Source organism: Trachurus japonicus, chromosome 15, assembly GCF_045865225.1.
Source record: "Trachurus japonicus isolate A0001 chromosome 15, Traja_1.0".
Taxonomy (NCBI): domain Eukaryota; kingdom Metazoa; phylum Chordata; class Actinopteri; order Carangiformes; family Carangidae; genus Trachurus; species Trachurus japonicus.
In genome coordinates this window covers 8823577-8848262 of record NC_140921.1, presented here as the reverse complement: position 1 = coordinate 8848262, position 24686 = coordinate 8823577, and the positions used below count along the sequence as shown (strand labels likewise).

General features: G+C 43.1%; 1 protein-coding gene across 5 annotated transcripts in view; it reads right to left on the bottom strand.

The window, feature by feature from the left end:
- The window catches only part of ehbp1 (EH domain binding protein 1), a 179951-nt gene that overhangs the window by 105893 nt on the left and 49372 nt on the right, over nt 1-24686 (bottom strand). For 3 of the 5 annotated variants that reach the window (XM_085799425.1, XM_085799428.1, XM_085799429.1), the window contains exons 5-10: nt 23391-23572; nt 21282-21421; nt 18610-18738; nt 16220-16357; nt 14681-14972; nt 10394-10640 (exon numbers count right to left, since the gene is read on the bottom strand). In XM_085799425.1, the coding sequence (XP_085655551.1) occupies nt 10394-10640; nt 14681-14972; nt 16220-16357; nt 18610-18738; nt 21282-21421; nt 23391-23572 (1128 nt within the window). The remainder of the gene's footprint in view (nt 1-10393; nt 10641-14680; nt 14973-16219; nt 16358-18609; nt 18739-21281; nt 21422-23390; nt 23573-24686) is intronic. The other 2 variants (XM_085799426.1, XM_085799430.1) reach the window with 1 other exon arrangement.

Genomic DNA, 24686 nt, shown 5'->3' with positions numbered 1-24686 from the left:
GAAACAAAGCAGCAGCCTGCAACAGAATGGGAAACGCAGGAGACTTGAGCTCTCAGATGACTTTGACCAAGGTATCAGTCAAGATATTTACTATTTACACACTGTGATAGTTTCCGATGGGGGGGGCTACTAGGTACTAACTATGGAGGGTGGACAAACCTTTCTTGCAGGCCCTTTTCCTCTTCTGTCATTTTGAAAATCAAAAAGATGAAAATTTATATATAGTTTCAAATATAAAGGGAATGTGTCATCTGTAACTTCATGCCTTTTGGAGATCATTTCATCTTCCACCTGCTGAACTGTTCACATTAACAGAAACTTTGACCAGGGGTGCCCAAACTTTTACACAACACTATATGTGTGTAATAATGGCTTGGATTTATATAGCGCTTTACAGAAACCATTATTCATTCATACCACATTCTCACCGCTGGTGTTGAGCTACGTGTGTAGCCACAGCTGCTACTAGTGTGGTCTGGTCTGACTGCTTCATGATTCATGATCAAATCTGTTTGAGAACGACTGAGCTGCTACAGCACAAGAGTGCGGTTAAAAAAAAAAAAGCAGAAGGAATGATCCCACTCAGCGATCCAAGAGTTAAGCAGTGGAAATGGCACTTAGTATTTCCTATGGCACATACGAGCACACACCTGCATACCATAACAGTCCAAAAGAGTGGGGGGTGGGGGGGTTGCTGGAGGGCTTTATAAAGAGGCAATTAAAGCCTTATCATTTCTTCACTCGCTATCCTTTCCTCAAACACAGACACAAGCGTGCGCGCACACACACAGGCGCCTTAACGCGCGCACGCGACGTGAAAGACAAATCACTCAGACTAATTCATAAGGTACTTCTAAGGTCCTTTTTAAATTATGGAGAACGGTTGGTTTAATTCAATTAAAATGTAGCGGGGGCCACTTAAGGATGACGGGGGAGGAAGGTATGGCATGACTAAGTGAGCGTGGTTTTTTAAGAATGTGTGGGGGGTCTCTTCTCTTCTTCTTCTTCTTAGACCCTCTGGGGGTCCAAGGAGTTTTCAAGTGCAAGGACTTCTATCTCCTCACCCGAAGCCCCCTTAAACCTCACCCCAAAACCCTGGATCCTTCTGGGTTTAAGCCCACACACACCTGGAGGACTGGGGCCGATTAAGCCCAGATTAAGATAAAGTTACCCCTTCTCCGGCCGCTATGTCATTCAAACCCCTGGATAGACGGACACACAAGACAAAAAAAGGTTTGGTTCATTCACATATACACACACACACACGCACACACAGGCACGCACACACAAAGGACTTTCTGGTCATCCTCATAAGCCCTATTAGTCTGCTATAGAGCCTCTCATAGCAGACATCAATCATGGAGGGATTAGTCAATTCCCTCTCTAAATGAGTGGCAAGGGAAACTTCCCTTCAACTCCAAAGCAGGTCTCTCTCTCTCTCTTTCAGAGATTACACAGCGATTTGTTTTCATTTTGTTCCATCTTCATCGTTTTCTGTTTGACTTGCTTTTCATTTCTCTCTCTCTTGCTCTGCGTCTTTTCCTTCGTTCTCTCTCCTGCTTGCAGCTTGTGAGGTAATCCTTGGCAGATAAAACTAAGGAGGACTTACCAAAGGCAGATTACAAGCGGCGCTTTGCGGAAGGCCCTTTTACACCAGTCGGAGCGGGTATTGAGGAGAGTGAGCTCTTCGCAGTGCTTAACTTGTGAACTCGACATGCACCCAACAGAGGAAGAGGTGGAAAAATGATAGCCGCATTACAGTAACTGGATCAAAATATATCCCTCGCAACACGCACGAGATTGCGCATTAGTACACACAACACAAGCGCTTGTCCTTTCATGGCAACTGTGTATAAAATTGAATTTGGAATAGCCACTGAATACATATTAACACTGACTTCTTTCTTTTTAAAATATTTATTCACTTTAAAAAAGTCACTCAACATATCAATGGCTGCACCTCAGCTCTGCGTATTAACTCTGAATTCCTAGTGGGTCATCTCGACGTGCAAAAAAAGTATTTTATATGTGACTTAACTTTTTAATCTTCACTGAATCCCAGAGTTTTTATCCACAAAACTAAAACTAAACCTCACACAAAGCGATCCAGACCATCACCTCATCAACGCATTCCTTAAACTTTTTTGACCCCAAGCAGCTGAGACCGCTCGCTAGTTCAGAAATGTCCTCTATACCTGTCTAACCTAACCTGATGACAGCGATGCCCTGCAGCATGAAGCGACAACAGGAAGCCCAATGATCGGACTCTGAGACTTGCATGAGAGAAGAAACTGGGTCTCCGCTCTCCCACAAGATCCAATGACAGCCAGGCCTCGCTCGGGGAGACCGGCAAAATAAGAGTTGGGGAGGGGTCCACGCTGGGAAAAGGCAGACATTGAGAGGTAGTGACTTAGTCGTGCTCCTCTCAAGGATTATTCTCCTAATATTACACAGCTTATGGAAAGGCCAGTGTGGCCAAGGAGAGCCGCTGAGGCTTCAATGCCTCCGTCTCAGAAACGGACCAAGTGCCTGTTAATATGGACTCTGGGCTCTGGCGTTTAAGATAAACAACAAGTCTTCAGTCTTCTCATCCTTTTATTTCAAGTTAATAATGTACAGAAGCTACGGAGATTGTATTGGAGTTAATGGGTTTAGCCATTTCTGCTCATTCATTTGTTATCTACAATTACCTTTGGTTAAACTTATTCATTATTTTCTAATTTCCACTGAACTACAGAGGAAAAGGTGTATTTAATTACTTGTATCTGACTACTTGAATACTTATTTTCTATAAGCGTCGTCACAAATATAGAAGCTCCATTTGTTTCCTGACAACAGTGTTTGAAATATAAGAACGTACAGTATAAGAGTAATTAATTCTTCAGTATTTAATAGTAGAAAGTGTTCTGCTACCGGTTTAACGTCATCGACGTGAGCCTGAGTTTCTCCGAGTCCTGCGTCTGAAAGTCTTTGTGCAAAGGTATGTCAAACTTATCAGAGAAGATGGAATAACTTTGGACTGGATGTGACGATAACAAGGCGAGAGACCTTGGAAAGGGGAGAGATCAGAGGAGGAGATGACTGTCCTTGTCTCTTGGGCTCCCCTCTGTCCTCCGAAAACATCCCTCAGTCGTCACGGCAACCTCGGTAACACTCGACAGCGCGGATGCGGTCCTCTCCTGCCGCGTACCCCGGTGAAAGCTAATTAAGAAATATCGCAGCCTTCTGCGAACTCAATTAAATAATGTTAATTTATTCTAATTTCAATTTGGAGGTAGTCTGAACTGAAGGGGGGCGGGGGCGGAGGGGGGCTGTGAAAACAAAGTCTGGGAGAGGAAGCAGAGCGGTGGCCTCTGCCTCCCCCGGCACGGGAGCTCTCACAACCTGCAAAACTCTATTTAATTTCAACCCTTTGATTAACATAAGTAATCACACAAGCCCTTCAACTGAAGGGGAGAAAGAAAACATACCTCTGGTGTTGGTTTACTTTCTCACCTCTGGAAAGAACGAGTGTGTGGTGCACATGTGTGTGTGTGTGTAAGAGAGAGAGAGAGAAAGAGAGAGAGAGAGAGAGAGAGCGAGAAGGAGAGAAAAAGACTGTAATTTATACCTTTTTTGTACAGAAAGCAGCACGTGGAGTTAGGTGATTAGGTGATATTGACTTATTGATAAGACTTCAGTGAAGCAATAGTAGTATTGTGTATTGTGGTTTTTGTATTGACATTGTATTGCGATGCACTTTAACTGTACATGTACTAATGTCCTGTCCATGCACCATTGTATGTATATACAGTATGTAGCAGCCTGCATGTATGTCCAAGACTAATTTCCTACCACACTAATAAATTGTACTTAAAGGTACCATTCCAGGCGGCACATTTTTGGCAAAATTATAAAAATCTGGTAAGTTTTAGACAGTAATCGATGACATAAGAGATTTGACATATCAATGAAGAAATTTGGTCGTCTGTGTGAGGAGCAGGTGCCAAGATTTGTCTCCTACCAATCAAATTAGTCTCACACAACTTTGGTTGGATGTCAGCCAAACTGCCAAATCATGCGACCGCCATTTACGTTTACGGGACACGTTTGTGTCGCAGACTCGTGGTGCCACAGAGACGAGAGCTGTGACACCGGGTCGGAGGCTCTGATCGCAGGTTTGGTTTTCAGCATCGGTGTGTAGAGGCAGGCAGAGAGCCTCCACTCTCCCTGTAACAAGTTTGTTTAATGACGGTAAAAATGAAACATAAGGTAAATATCCTGCATAGTTCTTCTGCTCTGTGCTACAGAGCGGCGTCCCTAGCAGCGGCCTGTTTTACTTAACAATGGTGTATTTAACAGTATTCCTGATTGGACGGAGGTGGTGGGTGCTTATCAGATGTGCAATTTGAAAATAAATCGTAAGACCAGCCGCCTGGGATGGAAACTTCAACTTAGATTTCCAAAAACCTATAGACCAGAGGTGTCAAATTTGCCAAATGTGAAATTTTTTGTAAATGGACAGTTCATTAACTGTAAACATCATAATAATGTACTTGTTCTTCTTTACACTAAAACAAAGGGAAACATTTTGAGTTCTCGTGTTATTATGCTGTTATTCTACTGGTTCGGCCCAGTTGAGATCAAAGTGCGCTGTATGTGGCCCCCTGCTATAGACTATTGTACATAAAATCAAACAACAGTCACAGGATGTACATGAGTTTCAAAGTGGCACCACCAAAGCCGAAGACGAAGCCTTGCTCTTTTTTTGAGATTCTCTGTGTAGATATTAAGATGATACAGAACTTCACTTCTTTGCTCAAACTTTTTGCCCACAGACGAACGCCAGCTTCCAACTTTTCTTATATGAAAATAAGGCTAATAATTCATGAAGCGGAAACTTGATGAAAATCCAAAGATCAGAGCATCTAAGTGTAGAGCGGTCTGACTATGAAATAGAGATGGAGATGAAACAAAAAAAAAAAAGGAGGAGCAGGGGATCACTGAATTACTGGGAGGGGTGAAATCAGCCCCAGGGAAAAGAGATGGACTGAATCAGACCCAGACAGAGCTCGCAGCCCGCCCAACAGGAACTCTCTCTGTTCATTTAAATTAATCCCACAGACGTTTCCATCCTTCCAGCTCCTTCACAGATGCTAAACTTAAACTTTGACGTCTTGGAGGATCTATATCTCTCCCCAGACAGACAGACAGACAGACAAGGACGGTGGACAAACACAACCGGGGCGGCCGCCACGGACACATGAGGCATCACACGAGACTAATCTAAGACACTAACAAACACAACCAGACGTAGGCAACACAACATATGATAAAAAAAATAGATAGATATTGTACATGCGTTGCCCCTGAACGATCACAACCACAGTTATGAATCGTCTCTGCTACAGCCACACCTGAGACTTTCAGAAGCAGCTGACCACACTTCAGTTTGAAAACTCCAGCTGTGACTTTTGGATTATATAAGAGCATAATGCAATAGTGGATGTGTCTTTAATGTATTTCAACTGTGTATATAATAATGTGTATATAATGTGTTCCTTTTTTATGTCTGTAATGTTGTATTTTATTCTTGCGATTCTGATTTATTTCAGGATGCTCCTTCAACATCTGGCAGAGAGACTACCGGTGAAAATTCGCCTCTCAGCCAACTCGGGTACATTTACATTTCGCTACAGTGTTTTATTAATGCACACTGTCCCTTTTCGACTAAACAAATCAAAAACAACATCTCCAGGGCTCCAGACTAACTTGTGTTTACTTGGAGCACAGTGGCCCCCTAACTTCAAATTTTAGGAGTGCAAGCAGAAAACGTAGTAAATTGACACTGTAAATTGACTTCCAAATCAAATATTAACGTTTCCTTTTCATTTCAGATTCCAGATTCTTTGAGTCTTTTGAAACTTTCCATGTTTCCTTACAACAACAAACAGCAAAATGCCCCCATTTAGGGGCCGTATGCATGTAGCCCTGGTCTCCTTCCCTGATTCTTCATGTCTCTGTTTGTCTTTTATTGTATTTTTATATTTCTTAGTGTTTTATCTGATCTTATGTTTTCTTAGTGCTTTTATAAGCTTTTAATTAACTTTCTTTATTTTACTGTTTTGTATCTGTTGTGCAGCACTTTGGTAACCTTGTTGTTTTTAAAATGTGCTATATAAATGAAGTGGATTGGATTGGATGTGACAGGAAAACAAACAACATAAAACAAAATGATACAGAGATTATTTCTGGAGTTGAAACTTTCTGAGATCCATTTTTTGTTGTTGTTTGTTTTAAGGTGAGGATGTATTGAGTTTGGACGTCATCTGAGTCAAACTGTGAAATGCCACCGCTCGAACTGGAGAAGCCTGAGTGTTGTAATGGAAGTTTTTATGTTTACGACCCTTGATTGAACTTGTATGAAGATGTATGCTCATGAACTTTAGGTGAACTTCGAAGAAAAGTGCAAGTTGCACTTTTCTGCTGTGCATAATAGGGCAATATGCAGGTGTTTGTCTTGGTTCCTGTTATTTTGTGATGATTACGCTTAAGCAAACAGCTATCTCGATATCCAAAACCACAAGTGAGATGTCAACGAGATGTCAACACGCTGAGGTGTGAAAAAAACACGACAAACCTGCAGTTACAGACAACAACTAGCTTCCTGCCTTTACATATGAGTTCATCTTATAATAGCCCAATGACATGTCAAAAGCACTAAGTGCAAACTTGTACTCTGCAAACGTATTCTGCAAGAATGCTATAATGTTACAAGGTATGATGCTGGCTCCTTCCTGCTCTTGTGCCTACAGTATGTAACCTGATGTAACCAAATCTTAGTGTGCACTCTCTCACAAGTTAAAGGAAATTTCCACAACAGTGAACTGTTTTGAGTGTGTAATATGGCAGCAAAAGAAGGGTAAAGATGCTCAGCCTGAGGTAAACTCTGGTACAGATAGTAATATTTTGCAACATACATTTGTGTCCTTGTCCTGTCCATGAATTGCTACTACTGAACGTGTCCTCTGTTTGGCAAGAAGCCAGAGCTCGGCGCTCTTGTTAGAGCTTAATGTAAATCCGATCCATATGTGTAATACCTGTATACAGAGTAAGTGGGCGCGCGCCATATGTCCAATACATGTCCTGATTTTCCACAAGCTGCCAGTGAAGTGGGCGTTTTTAATGCAATGAGGAGGAGGATAAAAAAAATTACATCCAAGATGAAGTTTAATGCTTAAATCTGCCAGAGTGAATACACGCATGACGAGGACAAGAGTGTCTGACAACAAAGGAAATGACAATCTGCATTTATAAAATATAATAAATATGTATTTTTGTGGTTTAAATCCTAATTTCACTATGATTCAACACATAACCTTCCTCACATCCTTCCTTTATACCTTATACCTGAAATGCTCCTTCTTTATTTTATTATTTATTCTATCTCTGTTTTAAATGTCACTCCCTGATCACAGAAATATTATTTCTGCACTGAAGCTCTGACCCTCACACTCTTTAACATTTGTCCAGCCGCTGCACCTCACCGTTACCTTTGCACTGACTGGATATGTCTGAATAAAATGTAAATAGGATAAAAGACATGCTAATCTCTATTGGTTAGCAAAGCTTTCATTTAACAAACTGCATATGAGACATTTCATAACCCTTCGGGGCAAGTTGTACATACTTTCAAATATATCAATTTCTATTCACATTCTGAGATTAGACCTAGTTTCCCCATGTGTGTGTGTGTCTATCTGTGTGTGTGTGTGTGTTTATCTTGGTCCTACACACCACCTGCCCACATGAATAGTTAGTAGAATTAAAAAACAGAGAATAGTACACACACTTTTATATGAGAGAAGTAGAGGTTAGTTATGTTTTAGGGGAAGGTTAAAACTGCCCCAGCTTGTATTCACTAAACTGAGCCTAAGGCGGACGAGAAACTATAAGAACAGACACACACACACAGAGTTGCTGCTGCTGCTGCTGCATGGGAACACGCGCTCCCACCATCTACACTCCGCACACGTTCATAGCGTGATGATGTGTTGGTTTCGTCTTGGCCTCTCATAGTGGGAATGTCTCCTCTTAATCCTCTCTGACTTCATACATTCAAAGGTCATCTCGCAGCCTACACATGGCTGAGGCGAGCGAGTGTGTGCATGTGTGTGTGCGTCTGTGTATGTGTGTGTGTGTGTCATAGTGTCTTGTGTGAATAAGAAAGAGAAACCTATTCACACTAGCAGTATATGTCAACAAACCCTGTAGGCCTATCCTTGTTTACTGTGAACATCCTATCTCTCTCTCTTCAATTCCCTGGCCATCTTCCCTCCATTTCTCTTCTTTCTCTTCTACCCTTCACTATCTTCCACCTATTCTCCTTCACAGCACCCCCTCCCCTCCCCCTCCTCACTCAAACACCCTCCCATCCTCACCCACTATTCATTCTTCGCATCCCATCCCTTCCCTCCCTCCCTCCCTCCCTCCAAGCTCCAGAGGCAGGGGCATCTCTTGGCGAAGTGTGGCCCACCACAGGCCACTGGCTCTGGGTAATTAAAGTGGTTTAGGCCCCCTCACCCACGGTCACAGGCAACTGCAGCTGGGTGATAAAGGCACTGTGCCATAATTACATGGACGGCCAGCATCACCGCCCAGCTACACTAAAACAGTCAGCTATAGCCAGCTGCATGAGGAGGAGGGACCCGTGTGTGTGTGTGTGTGTGTGTGTACAAGTAACTGTACAGAGTGTGTTTGCATGTGTGTGTGTGCACAGGGGGTCAACACCCCCTTCTGATCGCTCTGCTGTAGTTAAGCCCCCTGTGTTTAAGCCCCACATAGGCTCATTGAGCCCCTACACACACACACACACACACACACACACACATACGTTTTCAACCCCCACCCACCCTGCCCCCCCAGCCAATCATTCCCCACCAGTGGTCTGACTCCTGCAGTGAGTGTGTGTGACCATCAGCCATTTAATTAGACCCAGCCATGATTTACCTAATTTAAATAAATAAATAAACATACGAAAACACCCCAATAAACAAATACCTATATTCAAATGAGGAGCCGGGGAGTTTCATGAGCATAAAGAATGGGGCAGAAGATGGGATTGTGCAGGCGGAAAAAAAGCTAATGTAAGGACCACTGACTGGACGTGGACGCACAAGCGCACACACGCGCACACACACAGACACACAAAAGTCACTCACTTATAATAACACATGAGCCAAAATGAAGAGCAGTAAAAAAAGTAGCTCTTGAATTCTGGGAGTTGTTTAAAGACTCACTTCACTACTGTCAGTGCTACTTTCTAATTAAAACGTCTTCACTTTTACTGTTTTTGGCAAATTAACTGAAACTTTGGTCATTTCCATTAAAGCCACTGAGCCCCCCCTGGATCCACACATCATTTAAATACAATTCAAGACACAAGATAATATTATGACGTTATTGTTTCTGATGAGTCCATCCCATACATTTTACATTTAAGTCATCTAAACTCTGACCAATGTCCAAGTATCACTACCAGATGAAGAATAGAGTCGACACACCAGAAGCTGCTCCTTGAAAATGTCATAAACGTGACGTTTCGGGCGCCTGCCCTTCATCAGACATGAAGTAATATTCTTACACCTGCACAGATTCTCTTAAATATTTCCTAATCAATTGTCTATATTGGTATTCTGTTGTTTTCACATTGTATTGCATCTCTGCATGCATTTTCCTATGCTTATACGTTCTCCTATGCGACCATCACTACTGTATAGTAGCCATGACTGACAGTTTGTTGTGACGTTATGAACTCATACAGGGTCGTGATCGGTCGTGAACGATGATTGGTCGTTTGTGTGATCGTTTGATCTGACATCATGGTGACTATTGTGAAAGACAAAAATAACTGTGTGGTCTGAACCCGAACCTGTTTAACTTGCCTCCCGGCCCCAAAAAATGTGAAAATTGACAAAATAATCTGTAATTTTCAGGCTCCTGAGGTTGAAATCCATGTGGTTTTATGAGCTGTTCCCTCAGTTGTCTAACAATGATGTCATTAGTTTTCGAATTTGCATAATACCACCCGCCTACCTGTGAGTACTGGTGCAGGTAGAAGGGGCGGGGCAAATAGTGGCTCATTTGCATTTAAAGGGACAGGCACTGAAACCAGCCGTTCTGCACAGGGCTGTTTTGAGCAGAGCTGTGATGTTTGATCCTTGGGGTATTTTGACCGAAGCATGTCACAGACATGTCTTTAAGACACCTGGGAACTATTTTAATTTGTGGAAAAGGGGCAGAATATGTCTCCTTTAAGATGAGACTGCATTTGCCGTTTTGCCGCTGCATGTGCCTGCGAGGCCTGTCGTGGGGATAAATCAAAGTTTATTAAATGCAAGTGGAGCCTGTTTACCTTGGGGGAAGCGGAGGCCAGCTCTCTCCCCATCAACGCTGCCACTGGGCTGGGCCCGACTGGCTGCGCTCGCTCCCTGTCTGGGCCAGCGCTGGGCTTGGGAGCTGGCGGACTGGGGCCGAGGCCAGGGCCGGATCCCGGGGGCGGGGGAGCCCTCCTCTTCTGGCCGCCGCCCACATCGAGGGAGGGGCCGCCAGCGGGGGGCCGCGTGGGGCTCGATGTCCTTGGCTCGTAGAACGGGTTGGATCTGAGAGCGGAGGGGAGGAGGGAGACGACAGAGGAGAGCGAGACCAGACAAAAAGACGTCACGTTAGCAAGTGGGTGAATGTGGCACATCTATACAGTCATGTGCACAGATGGAAGAGCGGGATCTGATCAATATTTATACCAACAGTGTTTGTTTACAGGTCAACAACCCATAATTGAATAGCTCTGGATATTATATACAATACAATTCAGTGACAAAAAAAACACAAGAAATATTACATACTGAATATTAAAACATCTGAAAATGAAGAATCAAGATCAATTGCAGGATTTTCATTTAAAGCAGAAGTAAGTGATATATTTGTGTTAATATAAGTCTTAAATAGTTATATCTTCCGACAGCAATCACTTACATAGAGTGTTTGGTCAGAAACACGGGTCTGTCAGTCCCTCTGCTCTGCTCTGAGCCGAGGAGAAAACATTTATCGTATCCTACAGTTTTTATCCAATGAGGAGAGAGAACGGCATGCAGGGCTGTGTGTGCAGCCAAGGGACGCCGTGAATGTGGCGACGTAGGGACGAGGACTGTTATGGTGTGTTCAAGGAAACTCGGATTTTTCCGACCGTGAAGTCATACCAGTTCGATCTGGTACGAGTTCACCGGTCGGAAGTTACGAGTGGCCGTTATAGTGACTTTCACAGGTAAAACAAGTCGGAGAAACACGAGTGGGTTGCCTGGAACGCTACAAAGTCGTAAGTTGTGACTTGAAGCTGTAATTTACGATTTCAAAAGCCTGCCTGGAACGCAGCATTAGCGAAAACGACCGGACCACTTACTTCTGCTTTAATTAAACATAAGGAAATCGCGGTAACACTTTATTTGAATGGGTTTTCATAAGACTGTCATAAACGGACATTCAGTAAATTACGTCACTTTTGACACAAAGTTGACATTGTTTTAATGTCTTTGTTATGACAACTTGACATAAATCAAGACATGATAACGTGTCATAAACATGTTATACATAGCAGACGTAATCACACTTTAAAAAAAACAAACATTTAGCAGAGGGAAATTCAGTGCGATGTGGTTGTTTTTTCGTGCACGTCCACGGCGCACAGCTTGGTAGGAAAAAAGGAAAAACAATGTTGGCACATGCGCATAAGTTGTCTGGAGTGGTTTTGATGGTTTTGATATTCAACCTGCACTTCAACACATGTAGGCCTGTACTGGGTTTTGTTGTTATTTCTGTTGGAGGATATAAGCAAGGTGCCTTTTTCGTGCCAAATTTTTACTTTACAGGAGAGAAACTGTGTTCAAAGTTTAAAGAAAGCCATTAAAATAGTCTTTGAATTTAAATATACTTTCTTTGTGTTTATTCTAGACTAATTTGATGATTATCCGTAAATAAATATTCGTCATAAGTGGACAAATGCAGTTTATTCTTTGATTAATTGCAGAAAATTGTGCGATTACTTAGTTGTTTTTTTAAAATAGATTGACAGCCCTAATCTTAACATGACATTAAACTGTCATAGTTCATCAGTTAATTAAAAATTAGGGAAATTGCTACATGGAAACGAGAGTTTGGTGAAACACAATGAACAACACACACACAAGTGGTAAGGTAATAGAAGATGCAGGTGCACTGAGGTCAGGTCTGGGTGACCTCATATCCTCACGGCCCAGGGTGGACTACTGACAGACACACACACACACACAGCCACTCGTACGCACATACCAGAGTGTTATCAATATACAGGCATGCGCTTGTGACACTGAAAGCAGGGGCAGGGTCTTGAGACATTCACTCAACATGCAACAAGCAATCCTAAACAAACAAGAGAATTGGATGGAGAGGGGTGAGGGAGGGTGAGAGCGACTGTGAGAAAGAGAAAAAAAAAACTGATTGACTAGGTATCTGTCTGAAAGAAAAGGTTATAGCTACTCAGTGTCTATCTGACCGAGAGGGAGCAAGAAAAGAAAAGAAGAGGGGGGAGAAGCGAAGAAAAGAAAATCAGGCAGGTCTATAGAAGCTCTAACAGACCAGCACCGGCTAAAAGACATGTGAAAGGGCTCCAGTCAAAACACCGCGCTGCCCTCTTGAACTTTCTATTCTGCGGTGAGCTGCTCCCGATGTACGAGACGGAGCAAAAGAAACACAGCCAGTCTGTCTGTCTGTCTTTAGACTGAAACACACGTCCCGACTGTCGGCGTGACGGCTTCGCTCAACGGTCGGCCACAAACCTACAAGTCTACAAATTTTAAAAGGCAGAGGCGCTCTTCTGCAGAGGTCACACACACACACAATGAAATCAGCGACTTAGCGAAACAAAAAAGGATCCTCACAGTCTGAGGTTTTGCTGCTACAACTCTTAAATCGCTGATTAAATGTTATCATTAAAAAACCTGCTGAGGCAGTTAACAAGACGTCCTCCTGGTTGGCTGCGTAGTTTCTTTAATCATAATAAACCAACAACAACTTTTGAGGTGAGCAGAGCCTGAGGAAGTTAAGGAGGATGGCGAGGAGGGAAAGTATGGAGCAACAAATTGATAGGAGAGAGGGAGGGAGGGAGGGAGGGAGGGAGGCAACGACGAGGAGGGAAAGGAGGGAGACAAGGTTAAAGAATGCAGTGAAACAACAGGGCCCTTGTTCCTGTTGAAAGAGCTGCCTCGTCACTCTGACTTGATGGAGAAGAAGAAGGAGGCGCGGGGGGGAGAAGAAGGAGAAGGGGTCTTAGAGGACTTGGCCTGCCAACAGTAACTGAACTAGACAGTCTGGATCCTTCGAGTACAGGCCACTAGTAGAAACCACGTCAGGGAGCTGCTCTGTGTTTATCTGACTCCCTCTATAGCAAACAGTTTAACATCCCACACACACACAGAGAGAAGTGTTTAATGCTCTGGACACGTGTAGGAAGTTGCTTCAGGAGTCTTTATATGGCACCAGCGACAGGTGAAAGTTGAGAAAGTTAAAGTTGTAAAAATACAACAGGATGAAACCTGAGATTTATGAAAGTCTGGAAATATTGTAGCTCTGCACTGAGTCACTGTATTGTTTGTTTTTGATGTTTTTTTAAGTATATTTTTGAGGCTTTTTGCCTTTAAAAGGTATACTTCACCCAAAATCGATAATTCACCAATTTTCTACTCACCATCATGCCAAGGAAGGGTTCAGAGCCATCAAAACGCTTTTGGAGTTCCAGGGGGGGTCCGGCTGGCAACGGATTTTCATATAATGGTGGTGGATTGTGTGTTTTGAATCGTCCAAAACACACACTATGAAACATCCAGATACCTCTATACTGCTCGTGTCCGTACTGACCCAAGTGTCCTGAAGCCGCCACATGAAAAAGTTGTTTGTAAAAAAATAATGTGAGCTCTGTTTTTATCCTTGTTGTAGCAGTAGCTCCCAGTGGCTGTCACTACGACGAACGAACATCTCACAGCAAATCTCGCGCATGCGCACAAACATCAACAGAGCCACTGGGAGCTACTGCTACAACAAGGATAAAAACAGAGATCTAATTCATTTTTTCCGAACAATTTTTTCATGTGGCGGCTTCAGGACACTTGGGTCAGTACGGACGAGCAGTATGGAGGTATCTGGATGTTTCATAGTGTGTGTTTTGGACGATTCAAAAGTGAACTCTATCCGTCGCCATTATATGAAAATCTGTTGCCAGCCGGACCCTGGAAGTCAAAAAGCGTTTTGACGACTCTGAAAGTTCTCCAAACCCTTCCTTGGCATGATTGTGAGTAGAAAATTGGTGAATTATCAATTTTGGGTGAAGTATCCCTTTAATTGATAGCATAGTCGAGAGAGACAGGAAATGGGGAGGCAGAGAAAAGGGGCAACGACATGCAGCAAAGTGCCGCCGAGTCGGGATTTGATACAGCGTAATTAAGAAATAAAAGTCTGGGCCGTCGTGTGGTGCAGTGGGTAGAGAAGGCGCCCCATGGCAGTCGGCCCCGGTTCGAATCCTGCATTGGGCGGCCCTTTACTGCATGTCATTCCCCCTCAACTATACTATCCAATAAAGGGAAAACATATTTAAAAAAAGAACTAAAAGTCTTACTCATCAAGCTCCTCCTCCTCGTTGCGAGCCATGTCGGCGTACAGGTACTTGCTCATGTCAACGGGCCGTACGCCCTTCCTCTGCCGGGGCTTCGGGGGCTCTGGGTCCGGCTGGGGGTCCAGTTCCAAGTCCTGGTCCTGGTCCAGGTCCTGGTCTGGCTCCTCGAAGGGGTTCCCCGGTGTAAGAGCCTCCTCGGGGTCATCCGGCTCGTTGAACGGATTCGAGTTGTCGTGGTCGTAGAAGGGATCGTCGTCTACTCGCTTCCGTAAGACCGGCTGAGCAGGAAGACGCTCTGTGTGAACGGGAGGAGAGAGAGAGAAGTGTCTGGATGTAAAACACACACAATACTGATCTAAAACAGCCACAATGAGTCAAATACATCCTATAACCGCTGGATCGAGAGCTGGGCATCAAAATAAATGTGACTGTCTTGGCTGATTTGACTTTTCCTACTGTGTTTCTTCATAAAAACATGATCCACAAGTGAACATGTGGACTGTTTATGTCAACAGTTGTTGTATCAAACTTCACACCTATCAATAGCAGACACACATGCATGCCTACACACAGCTACGGCAGCAAGCATATCATCCCTAAAACAAATACAAACCAATAAAACTATGTAAAATTTCAATTCTGGTTTAAAAAGATTATTGTTGTGGCTGAACATAAAGTAAAAAAAACCCTGAACTTCAGATTAAAGACAACTTAAACAAGCTGCAGTGTGGGAGAGCGTGTCATTCAAAAACAAACAATCCACATTAATACACCTGGCTACTCAGGTGGCCAGACAAAAATATTGGTTTTAGCTATCGGACTGAAGCGCTGGAGCCCGGCTGCTGTAGTTACACATGACTACACACATTCACAACATGCGTGTGGGTCCAAACTTCAAATTCCAATGACACTCTGAAAATAAACCTTAACTTTTTTAGTGGCGGGTTACAACAATGACAATATCCACCCTCCAAAAAGCAACATGAGGCCGAACACACACATGCACACATACAAAGGTTATTATAGTTTTAAATGTTTCATTCGTTTTTATTTTTATTCAGTTCGCTTTTTTATTTCAGTTAAGTTTTAGTTAAACAAGTGATGAAGCAGTTTTAGTTTAGTTTTTATTTTTGAGAAAATGACTACTGGTAGTTTTTATTTAGTCTTAGTTTTTCAGGTTTTAGGAGAAAGCCTCTGTGAGACCTCTGAAGATGAACTTCCAAATTTGTAGGATTTTTCTCTTTTGCATCCCATAAATGTTCCCATCAGACCTCATCACGTTACATTCACTCTTATCTACCCATATTGAGCTGTGGTGTTTTCTTCCTGCAGCTTTAGACATGTATCTAAGAAAACTAAAACTAATCTCATGTTATCTGCAGTTCAGTTTAGTTTTAGTTAGTTTTGCGTTGTTCATTGTAGTTTTTTTAGTTCTCGTTTTTGGAAAAATTGTCATTTTTATTTTTATTTCAGTTTACAAAATTATTTTTTCACTGCTAGTCTTAGTTTTAGTTAACTATTAAACCTGTCCCGGATACATACCGTCGTCGTCGGGATCACCGAAGGGGTTGAGGTGGTTGGGATGGAGGTCGTCCTCGGGGTCGTCGAAGGGGTTGCTGCTCATGGCGGGAAGCGCGTCCTGATCCTCGTCCTCCAGGAAGTTCAGCTTGTTGATCAGCTCTGTCGCCACAGATTCAAACGTCAAGTCACAAAGACGTGCGACAATAACAAAGAGTCAAAAACAAACACCAAAAACATCAACAACAAAAACAACACATTTCCCCACAAAGAAAAAGAATGAAAACAATACAAACCCCAAAATATACCACAAAAAAATCACACTGCACTTTGGAGTGAACCACAAACATGAAGACCACTCAGTCTTTGCTGGGGAGCGCTGCCTAAACTTTTCTGTGGTGCTTCCCTCTTCCACCTCAGCCAACTGCAATGCATATACGCAACAGTGGCATTCTGGGAAAAAAAAACCCTGTGTGTTGGTATGGAGGGTTACTGTGGGAGACAGCGAAGGCAGCACGGAGTTGCTATGGAGATGCTGTCTGCGAGAGGAGAGCTAAGCCTTGTCCACTTTATCTTCATCATCCTCACTGTAGCTCAATCGCACGCTGCCAGTGTGTGGGGGTCAGTTCTGAAAAGAGTGTAAATGTGTGTGAGGTAGATGCCAAGAAGTGCTGCTGAGCGCGACGACAGAGTCTCTGTGTGCATGCCGGTCCTTTGGTCTATATGTAGTGTGGCTATGTGAAGTGGCGGCGCCTGATAAGCGCTACAGCACTTTCTCCTCGCCTCTTACCGACAACATTCAAGACCCGTTTTAGGCCATGACAAGTGCATGTGTGTGTGTGTTGTGTAGTGAGTGTGTTGTGCAAGCAGAAAACTTGGGAGGCACAAGTAGAGAAACCTCAGAACCCCAGAAACCCAAATAGTCAAGTCTGATATTTCACATTTTAATTTAAGGGATAGTTCAACATTTTTGCAAATAGGCCCATTGCCATAATCCCTATAGTTTTAGGAGTAGGTTTGTTACCTTTAATTGTCGGTGCAAGCTTGTTTTAGAACGGCGGAGCAGAGCCGTGAGCTGCTCAGAGCTACGCTACGGAGGCTCATGGGATTTCTTGGTTTCCCTCATCAAACTCATCAAATACACAATCCAACAACTCCAAAACGCTCTGGTGGACAAGTTGTGACCTGCACATTCACCACGCTATGAGATAATAACAGAACGATACGAGATAAAGCTGTTTTAGAGGTAAATACAGAGACTGCTTGCTGAAAAACTGTCCCTGAAGGCAACACGCATCAGCTGTTTTACATGAATTTACCTCTAAAACAACTCTGTCGTATGTTATAATCTCATAGCGTGGTGAATGTGCAAGTCACAACTTGTCCACCAGAGCGTTTTGGAGTTGTTGGATTGTGTATTTGATGAGTTTGATGAGGGAAACCAAGAAATCCCATGAGCCTCCGTAGCGTAGCTCTGAGCAGCTCGTGGTTCTCCTCCACCGTTCTAAAAATAGCTTGCACCGACAATTAAAGGTAACGAACCTACTGCTAAAACTATAGGGATTATGGCAATGGGCCGATTTGCCAAAATGTTGAACTATCCCTTGAAGTCTGAGGTTTGTTGTGAATTACAAAGAGTAACAATGAGTATGCAGATTTTATTATAAGATTAGAATTAATTGACGAGTGCTTATCTCATATTCTCCTCAATGTAGTTTTGAGTGAAAACTTTGCACTGTCCCAACCTGACTCTATATAACTTCCCAGCGTCTCTCCAGCTCGAGGCCACATCATAAAACCCCCCAAAAAACAACACTGATCGAAACGCACTCATCTATTAAAAAAAAACAAACAAATACATTTAATCCCAATTTGAAAACAAAGCAACACAACTTTTTTCCTCCTTTTTATTTGGATCCCCTTTTGGTCTGGTTTGGTTCACCTCCAATTGCAGTAAAAATGAAGGAGAAGATCATCACACCATCAAAAAAAAAAGAAAAAAAGAATAGGAACCAAAAGGATGAACACCGACTGATGTGTTCACGACACCTTTGTACGGCACATCACAACATGAACCAAAATAAACTGTAACACCAAACCACATGACCACAACACGATCACAATACCAGTGTCAATGAGGCTCGGGAAAGGAGGGAAGGAGAGGTGGGGAGGGGTAGAGGAGGTGGGGGTGGGGGTGGATTTGAGCCAAGGAGAAACAAAAAGAGGAGAGCTGGAGAAGAAAGGGATTAAGAAAAATAAATATATGGATAGAAATGGTGGTAATGAAAAGGCAGGAGGGGGAGGAGGAGGAAGAGGAGGAAGAGGAGAGGTGACACAATGTTCACGAGACGATGAGAGTCAGAAAAAAAAAGTAAAAAAAAAAAACAGGAGGTGAAAGAAAGGTGAAAAAAGACCTTGGGAGGAAGCGGCAGGCTTAGCGGTTGCTTTGCGTGCTCGCTTAAGGACACCACCTTCATCATCATCATCATCATCATCATCATCCCCATGTAAGCAGCTGAGGGCATTCAACTGGTTTACTATCTCTGTAAACGACAGGGCCATACAGGAAGGGAGGAAGGAAGAATAGCAGTGAACAAGGCAAAATAACACACCCCATCGAGAATATCAACACACACACGCACACACACACACACACACATACACAATCTCCTATCTGTACATAGATATACAGTATAACAACTGCATTTTCTCAGTGTGGATCTTGGTTTGTGTTAAACTTGGTCGCTCACTAACACAACATTGATATTAGTGGACAGACATTTCTAACACAGCTAACTTGTTATCTGTATCAGTTTATACAAACAGATGAAGGTTGAAAAACACATAACTTATCTTTAAAAATCATAATTTTCTAGTATTGTGTTACTCTGTTTTTTCTAAGGATGCACGATAACCCCCCCCCCCCCCCACCGATACCGATAACCGATAACTATCTGCTTCTTATAATAACCAATGCTGATAACATTTTTAACCCTTCTCTTGTGTGAGGGTCGCCACTGACCCGTTTAAATTTGTTTATTGCATCAAGTCTTTTTGACTTTGTCAGAAACCTCTATTTAAACAAAATAAAACAACAAAAAAAATTTTTAAAATTATGACATTTTTGGTGTTAGGGTCAATTTTGACCCGGTTATAACGATAAGAACAATAATGAGAGTTAAAACTGAAATCATAAGTGCAAAACCAACCTTTTCATGGATAAAGAAGCCTAACAACGTAACCAAGAGATGAGAAACAAATGGGATGATAAATAATTGTTTATAGTGTGTTTTACAGCTGATTTAAGACTCGGAACTGACCCTAACACAAGAGATGGAAGCAGAAAGCTAAAAAAAGACGAAGGTTAATAGTTTATATACACACCTAGAGGTTAAGAAAGGCTAAGATGTAGTGAGTAAAGATGAATTTAACACTATATCTCTGCCTCTGACTTAACACAATAATATAAACGACATCACTACTGTTGTGCTCACAACAAAAACAGTTATGACTCTTCCTAAATCAACATTTATTATCGCGGCAAACTGACTGAAAATGAGCAAAATCAAATTATTATATTGGCTAATTATAACTGGCTCTAGTAATCGACAAAAATCATCTGTAGCGATAGTTATCGTACATCCCCAGATATTTTGTATGTAGCACTGAAGAACATCCAACACTCATTCACACACATACTGTTCATTATTGAAATACACACACACAAATATATTTCCATGGGAGGTGTACAACACATCTTTTTAAAGGCGTAAAACATTCTCTTTTTATTCTTTACATATTTCATATGAAAGATAAAAAGGAAAACAACATGTTTTGCAGCGTTGTACAGTATGTGTTGGTTAGATCAGTGTTAGTGCTGGCGCCTCGGCGGCCAGGTAGCATCCAGAGGGGAGAGAGGGAGGGAGGGAGGGAGGGAGGGGAGGCGATAGGAGGAAGTTTTTGGCAGCTCGGCCAGGTCCTTTGATTCAGAGACGCACGCAAGTGGAATCGCTGTAGGCGCTCGATGCATATACATATACATGAGACAAAGAAGCAGGGGAAGGGAACAGAGAGGAGAGAAAGCATGAAGCTTAACATGAAGAGATGGCGCTAAAGTTGGATTAAGCAAAGTAGGAAGCGGCGCGGCCCATACATTAAGCCACAGAATGAATCCTCAACATGTATGTATATGTATGTAATATGTATATATGTATGTATGTAGGGAGCGAGCTGAGCCACCGTCAGTCCACCAGTCCACCGGCACGGGGAGGAGGAGAAGAAAGCAAAGAAAATGGGGTTGATGGTGGAGGAGTAGAGCGTAGGCAGCAGAAGACAACCTGAAGCGGACTCAACGTTGTGAAATGAAGCTCATGAATTTACAAATGTTCACTCCTTCGCACGTTTGCAAGCACACACACACACACACACACACAGACACACACACACACACACACACGGGTCCACTCACAGCAGCAGAAAGTTAGAGGGGAAAAATATCAACAAGGAAGCAAAGTTGATGCCCCACGTGAAGCCTGGGTCCTGGTTATTCTGGTATGGGAGGGTTGGACACGCTGGTCCCCGAGGTAAAGTTATTCAGTTTGGGAAAATTATACAGGATGTGATTTTTACATACAATTTAAAGGAGAATTCCGGACATTTTTGACCCCTAAAACATTTTCCTGATGGTCACCCAGTGTTGGAAGGAGCAAAAAACGCGACTAAAATTGATGCAGGCACACACTTTTTCCTTGTTGTAATGATTTCTTTACAAAAAACGGTCGGAGATATTTTTGGACATTACCACTGCACTGCTCCACCGTTTTTTTTTGTTTTTGTATTTTTGCCTGCCTCAATATTAGTCATGTTCTTTGCTCCCCCCAACACTGGGTGACCATCAGGAAAACGATTTAGGGGTCAAAAATGGCCGGAATTCTCCTTTAACTGACAACACCTAATAATGAACACACAACTGTCATGATGCTGATTGGCTGATGCCAGCAAAGCAGCAGCGTGTGTGACCTGTGATCCTACAAAACCATACGTTTAAAGAAATAAGAAGAAAAAGTGCTTTGTGCTGCGTTTTTACCTGTGATCTTTGCAGCCTTCTCCTCCTGGTTGACCCTGTTCTCCTCGTCCTCCTCGTTCTCCTCCTCAAAGTCGTCCAGATTGCCGATATCGGCCTGTTTCATGCTCATCAGGCTGGCCAGGCTCTGCATGTCCTCGTCACTGGATCAGAAGACACAGGCAGGGACAGCACTTAAAACACATAGACACACAAGATAGAGATATGATGATTTAAAAGAACAAACCCAGGCATGTTAAATAGATGAACAACCATCAGAAATAAAGATGCAGCGATGCACCATGTTAACTGTTATGTGGCGTATTGTGCTGAATCAGGGCAAACACCAGTTTTTTTTTTCTCTTTTTGGGGGGACGAGACATGAGAGGGCATGTGCATGTTCAATTTGTTAAAGTCAAGTGAGCAAAAAAGTTTTCTTTTCTTGTTTTTTTCTCTTTTATTTTCTTGTCACTTTCCATTTTGATACATGCTGCACCGGAGGTACTTCTGTTTTCTTTGTTTTGTTTTATTGTACTTGTGTGTGTATGTTCATGGTTAAGTCAGTATTCTGTCCCTCTTAGTGTAAATCATTGTATTGGTCTTCTATGGTTCTTCTATGTATTTCTCATGTGTGTTTTTTACTATTACAACAACCTACCTTCATGCCTTCATCCCCTCACTACCGACCGCCTTCAGTTAATTCAAAACGCTGCCGCCCAACTTCTGTCCAGATCCCACAAATTCTCTAACTTCACTCCCGTCTTAGCAACCCTGCACTGCCTGCCGGTAAATTTCAGGATCTAATACAAAATCCTCTATACAGAGCAGCGTTTAGCAGATCTCCTCTCTTTTTACCATCCTGTGAGGTCACTGCGATCTGCGTTTTCCACACAGCAGACTAAAAACCAGAGGTGACAGAGCCTTTCAGTCCGTTGCCTCTCTCCCTTTTGAGTTAAGAGTCGCTTCTTCTGCCGACACTTTAAAAAAAGAGTTTAAAACGTATCTGTTTAGGCAGCCATTTGAATAAGCCTGGGGGTGTTTGTATTGTGTTGCTGTACTTCTTCAAATGTGCTGCTACTTTTGTATACTAATGGTGTGATGGTTGTATTTTCTATGTATCTTGTGAAGCACTTTGTGGGTCTTCCCTGTGAAAAGTGCTATATAAATAAAATGTTACTTACTCACTTACCTGGGGACTACAGACCATGGCTATAATCTGGCATATTTATATTTGTACAATGTCTATTAATATGCGTTGTCCCCTAATCTAAAATTAAAAAAACAAAAAACAAAAGAGGGATAAAGAGCAATGAATCAGGACTGTATTTTCAATGCAGCTGTGAATCTCTCAAGTTAAACAGGTGACGACAGCTAGAAGTCATTCTCCATCTCTGAAACTGAACCTCCATAAACACCCGAGACCTCGACTCTCCTCCCTCGCCCTTTGTGTCTGTCTCTTCTCCGCCATCACTTTGTTCACAGATGCATCAATTTCCACATTATTTCTTGTATTTTATGTAGGCTTGTGTACACCCCCACCCCCACCCCACCCCCACCCCCACTCCCAACGCAGTCCCTCGATACCGCGGCTCCATCATAATCGCTGTATTCTCCTCTCTGTTCTTTGTGTTTGGTGTTTCCCAGGCCCACAGGCTCATTTGAACTGGTGTGATGGAGTTTGTTTGTGTGTGGTCGACATCATTCCCCGAAGGGTTAACAAGGGTTACGCGCCATCGACCCGCCGTCCGCGCCACAACAAAGGCCTTGTTGCTCCACTCTCTTAGTGTGTGTCTGGTCTTTGAGTGTGTGTTTGTGTGTGTGTGTGTGTGTGTGTGTGTGTCTCTGTCTCTAAATGAAAGTTGCTGCTATCAAATGAGAATGAATAACAAATGGCAACCACCGTGATTGAGACTGTGGGTTTGAGATATCAAAGAGGAATGTGTGAGAAAGAGCTACTGACAAAAAGAGTGAGCGTCGATATAGAAACAGTCTGTGTGAATGAAGCAGCGTCTTTCATGGCAATTATTATTATTACAGCAGCACGCGTCAACACGAGTGCCTTTCAATATGTCTGGACGACAACTATCTGACCTCAGAGCTGTTGAGGAATCAGAAAAAGAATCTGTCTCTTACGTGGCTTTTCCCTCACGGAGGAAGATGCAGGAGAGCGAGAACTGCAGCGTGGCCGACACCACCTTCTTGGACAGCGGCTTGAATTTGAGCTTGACGTCCGTCTGCGTGGGCATGGGACTGGCGTACTGTTTCATGTTGATGCTGCTGGTGGCCAAGGCCTTCCTCCGCCCCGATGGAGACTCCTATAGAGAGACAGAGAGAGAGAGAAGGGAGACGAAGCACATTTAGATTTAGATTTCTACTCAACTGATTGATCATAATATTGACACTTTGAGTGAATCAAACAAAAAACAATGGGAAAAGATGCAGTTTTAATTTAATGTCAGGATATTCTGCAAGACTTACAGGTGTAGTTTACAATGAACAATGCCCCAATCCCCCCCCAAGATGACCCCCAACCTACGGACAGTCACTCTGCACAAATATAACAATCTGCACAGGGTTCCTACACATTGGAAATTCCAAAATTTCCATACTTTTTCCAGACTTCTCGGTAAAAAAAATTCAAATAATTTGTGACATTTGAGTAATTAGATGTGTATCATGTAAATAAATGATGCAATGAATCGTTTTGTTTTCATTAATCTGAATTTGTATGCCATTATGTCACCAAATAATTTCCAGGAGATTGTAGCTAATACAAAATAATGAACCCAAATAACTTCAAGTAAGACCAAACCCAGATAAGTATTAAGATAAATATATTTTCATACAATAGTTTCCATTTTCCATACTTTTCCAGACCTGGAAAGGTATAAAATCAAATTCCATACTTGCGTAGGAACCCTGTCTACTAGTGATGCGCGGGCCGGGTTTTTTTCCAACCCGCGGGTCCCGCATCTATGAAGTATTTTGACCCGCCCCAGCCCGCCCCGCACCACCGCATCTATTTTCACAACCCGCCCCGACCCGCCCCGCTGCTATTAAACATCAGACAGCGGCCTTTTTTACTTTGAAAGGGCAGACAGAGGCGCTGTGTTGCCGGTAGCTTGTCAGTGTGGACTGTGGAGCTCATGAGGAGTGAGAGAGTCACAGTGCAGCGTGTAGCAGCCGCGGTGGCCGCCGCCTCTCGTCCTCCCCAGTCCCTGCTCTCAGTGAAACCAACCCCGCTCTGCTGATGCTCCCAGCCGCCGTCTCATCCGGTTCCCTCACACCTCCGCCGGCTTTCCCGTCAACATCAGCGCGGCCCTGATAACACACTCTGGACTTCATCGTCAGTTTTTTTAATGACCCGCCCCGACCCGCACCGCAAATAAAGTAAAGATTTCTTGACCCGCACCGCCCCGCCCCGCGGGC